The 3331-nt window shown below is 40.6% G+C and overlaps 1 protein-coding gene across 1 annotated transcript in view; it reads right to left on the bottom strand.

Annotated features, from left to right (window-relative positions):
* Positions 1 to 3331, bottom strand: part of ERAP2 (endoplasmic reticulum aminopeptidase 2) — a 59602-nt gene that overhangs the window by 25586 nt on the left and 30685 nt on the right. Inside the window, exons 7-8 of the mRNA XM_019517199.1 lie at positions 3092 to 3171; positions 1992 to 2175 (exon numbers count right to left, since the gene is read on the bottom strand). Coding sequence (XP_019372744.1) covers positions 1992 to 2175; positions 3092 to 3171 — 264 coding nt within the window. The remainder of the gene's footprint in view (positions 1 to 1991; positions 2176 to 3091; positions 3172 to 3331) is intronic.

Here is a 3331-nt window from a genome sequence, read left to right as displayed (position 1 = left end):
GACCCTTGCTCCTGCCCCATTATTATTGTGGGATCCAGCCTATTTCTTGAGCATGGCCACTTTTCAATATATATTTTGTGGAGAAGAGGAAGGCAGAAGAGAGATCACTGCTAAAAAGTAGATAGTGGACATGAATCTCTTATGTAGGATTTAGCCTGGTGCCTTTTCTAAAAGAGCAGAAGAGGTTCAGATAAGAATCTTGATGGGCCAAATCCTTTTATCTATGACTATATAATTCTCTTTGAGAGAGGTAGCTAGCGGTATTAGTCTGAAGTCAGGCAGAACTGAGGGTAGAGTTGTACTTTATAGACTATTAAAATTAGAGATGTATAACATAAGCTGAGGGCTTATTTCATTAGGCATTAGAGATGTATACTGTACATCTCTGACTTAGTCTATAAGGCACGAATCTATCCTGCCTTCTGCCTATAATTTGTTTTTCTGTAGCAACTAGAAATACCCATCATGTGTTCCCACTACTGTTCTAGGCACTGTAAAGACAAAGACAAAAAAGGCAATCCTTTTGTGGTTCATTTTATAGGAAAAAAATGTGAGCTAAAAACACAAACATATGCTGTTTTTGCTTTAAAAAAATAAAGTAAAATATTATGGTATAAAGCCAAACTCTCCCCACTCCCCCCTTTTCCTTCTCTTTGTCAATGGAATCTATTCACCATTCATTTGACCTGTCTTGTTCACACAGCATCAGCTCCAGGGCTAGGGCTAGCCTAAGAAAGCTAGGAAATGTTTACTGCCTCTGTTATACAGTCACTCTTACAATCAATAGTTACTAAATATTTCTCTGCTTAAGAAAATTATCTGTTAAGCCTATATAAAAGACCTAGCATTATGATCAGAGAATAAGTTCTGTGTCATTGCCTCCCAGATCCACACCCCGAGAAAACCAACTCTAGCTGGCTATAGCTCTGACAGTCCAGTACTCAGCGAGGAGTTGGTTGGGTGCACTTATACAAGTGAACCTCTAATTGTGCATGAAACTACTGGGAGGGGATCACTCTTTGTGTTCCCTGCTATTCAAACATGTATCTTTTTGTACATTCATATATCCACCTTGCAGGTGCAGCTTTAGCAAATAATAGGGCTGTGAGAAGCTCTGGTCGCTGATGTGGTTTGGTGAAGATTCGGCCTGATTTAGCGGCTGAATCTCTGAATTTGAATCAAATCTGGACAGCCTTTAATCTTTCCGAATCAAATTGGAACCCTCCAAATCAATTTGGAGAGATTCAGAGAGATTCAATGATTCGGATATAGACACAGCTTTAAACGTTTTTTCTACATACCTCAAGGTACCAGGTGGCTCGTGAATGCTGAGATGCTAGGGTAGATGGAGAGTCCCACAGGAGTGAGGGGATCCCCAGTGTACTTGGTGGCGGACCCAGAAGTGGACCAGAAGTACTTCTAGTCCACTTCCGGGTCTGCCACGGAGCATGCAGGGACCCCCCCGCCCCACCTCGGCGACTAGTGCCTTCTGGGTCTGGGGGGGCACCTGGAGATCCCCCACAGCCGATCACTGAGCTGGGGTGGTACAAGGGGTACCATACTAAGTACTTCCGGTCCAATTCTGGGTCCATTGCCAAGCATGCAGGGGGGACCCCGCTTGTGCTCCTTTGGGATGCTCCATCTGCCCCACCATTGCAGCGTTCATGAGCCACTCCTGGTACCTCGAGATATGTATAAAAAAAATTTAAAAAGTGGTTCTATGGCCAAATCACTGATTCTCCGAATCAGCATCGAATTTTCAGATTCAGATTCGGCCGAATCAAATCAGGACAGTGATCCAAATCAATTAATCAAATCGCTGTCCCCCAATTCAGGCTGAATCCAAATTCAAATCAAATACAGCCCATTTCGCACACCCCTAGCAAATACCTATAAAGAGGCAAGGGGAGTTTTTAGGTAGTTGTTTTAGGAAACTGAAAACATAACCATGTATTTTATTTCTACATTAAAACTAGGAAGAGATTTGTTACCTGACCAGTTCAAATGCATTGTGGATCAAGTTCACTCGGTCCTGGGGACTGAAGAGTGTGTGGTTCTGATCCAGCAATGTAATGATGTTGTCCCATCCATTCCCCTCGTAGTGAACAATATAATAGCCATTCATATCTACATTGAATTTCACCCAGGCAACACCTTCCTTGAGTTTTAATGAGTCTAAATGGGGGACAGATTCACTATAAGTATCTCATAAAGAAATAAAGTGTATGCTTGTAATGAAAAAATAAATAAAGGCACAGGTCTGCATTATACTCGTCAGTAGCGCAACACAGAGAAAAGAGATTTGCTGGTGGTATGACTTTATGAATAGTTTACAGGGAGAATGTTGGCACCTTGGTGGCTTACAGAATTGGTAATGGCAGATAGGTCCTTCTCTTTTTGACACTATATTTAGCAAAAATTGTTAGAAACTTATGGCTACCCTGTGGCCTATGTGAAACTGACTGCTTGTCTATGCCCATTTCTCAAAAAGGCCAGAAATCATATAGGCATGGTACAAGCTGACATAATGGCCCTCCAAGCAACATGCACTTTGCATGTTGTCAGGCCAAAGGAAGTATGAAAAGGTTTCTATTGCCATTATCTTTGCTATTTCAGAGCTGAAATTTAGCCCTTTGCCAACACTAAATGCTCTTTTGTCCACAGGCGGAATCTGTTTCCTGGCAGTGATGATAAAAGTAACTATTTGTGCATTATTTAGAAAAAACATCTTGGAATTGAATTCAGTTCCAAAAGTCAGTTTTAGGTGCATTTACATGTCATATTCACAGTGTAGCCCATGCACCAACATCAATGCTCCCCTTATAAAAAATTGCATACAAGTCTGCAGTTTTTAGGAGAGGACCACAGATTCTCTCTGGCAAGATCTGCATCTTGTTTTCCTCAGCTAAATGCAGAGGCCTGGCAAAGAGGAAAGGAAATTAGCAGAGGTCTCTAAGGGCTCTGTCTAAATATATTGTCTAAATATTGATTTCTGTGTGCTACATTTTTAACTGATCACTAACATGCAATCAATCATTTAGTTAACACAATCAATTCATTGGCAATGAGACCAATGATAATTCTTCATTACCTGTTTTAGTTTTTAATACATGTCTGTGAACCGTGTTGGAGCTGCTAGTGATGTAGGTAAGTGGGATATGCCAAAAATACCTGAAAGAAGCAAATATATATATAACACAGCAACATTAGTTTCTTCAGAAAAAGGGGATTAGACTGAGTTGTTTTATCTTTGTGTAGTAATTAGTTTTATACTCATAATTCAAAACATGGATTTATCTAATCATCCTGCTGTAATGGTACAGAAACATCC

This window comes from Gavialis gangeticus, unplaced genomic scaffold, assembly GCF_001723915.1.
Source record: "Gavialis gangeticus isolate Ggan-Ray unplaced genomic scaffold, GavGan_comp1, whole genome shotgun sequence".
NCBI classification, from domain to species: Eukaryota; Metazoa; Chordata; order Crocodylia; family Gavialidae; genus Gavialis; species Gavialis gangeticus.
Note: the sequence above shows the minus strand (reverse complement) of the source record. Positions and strands in the feature narration are given on the sequence as shown.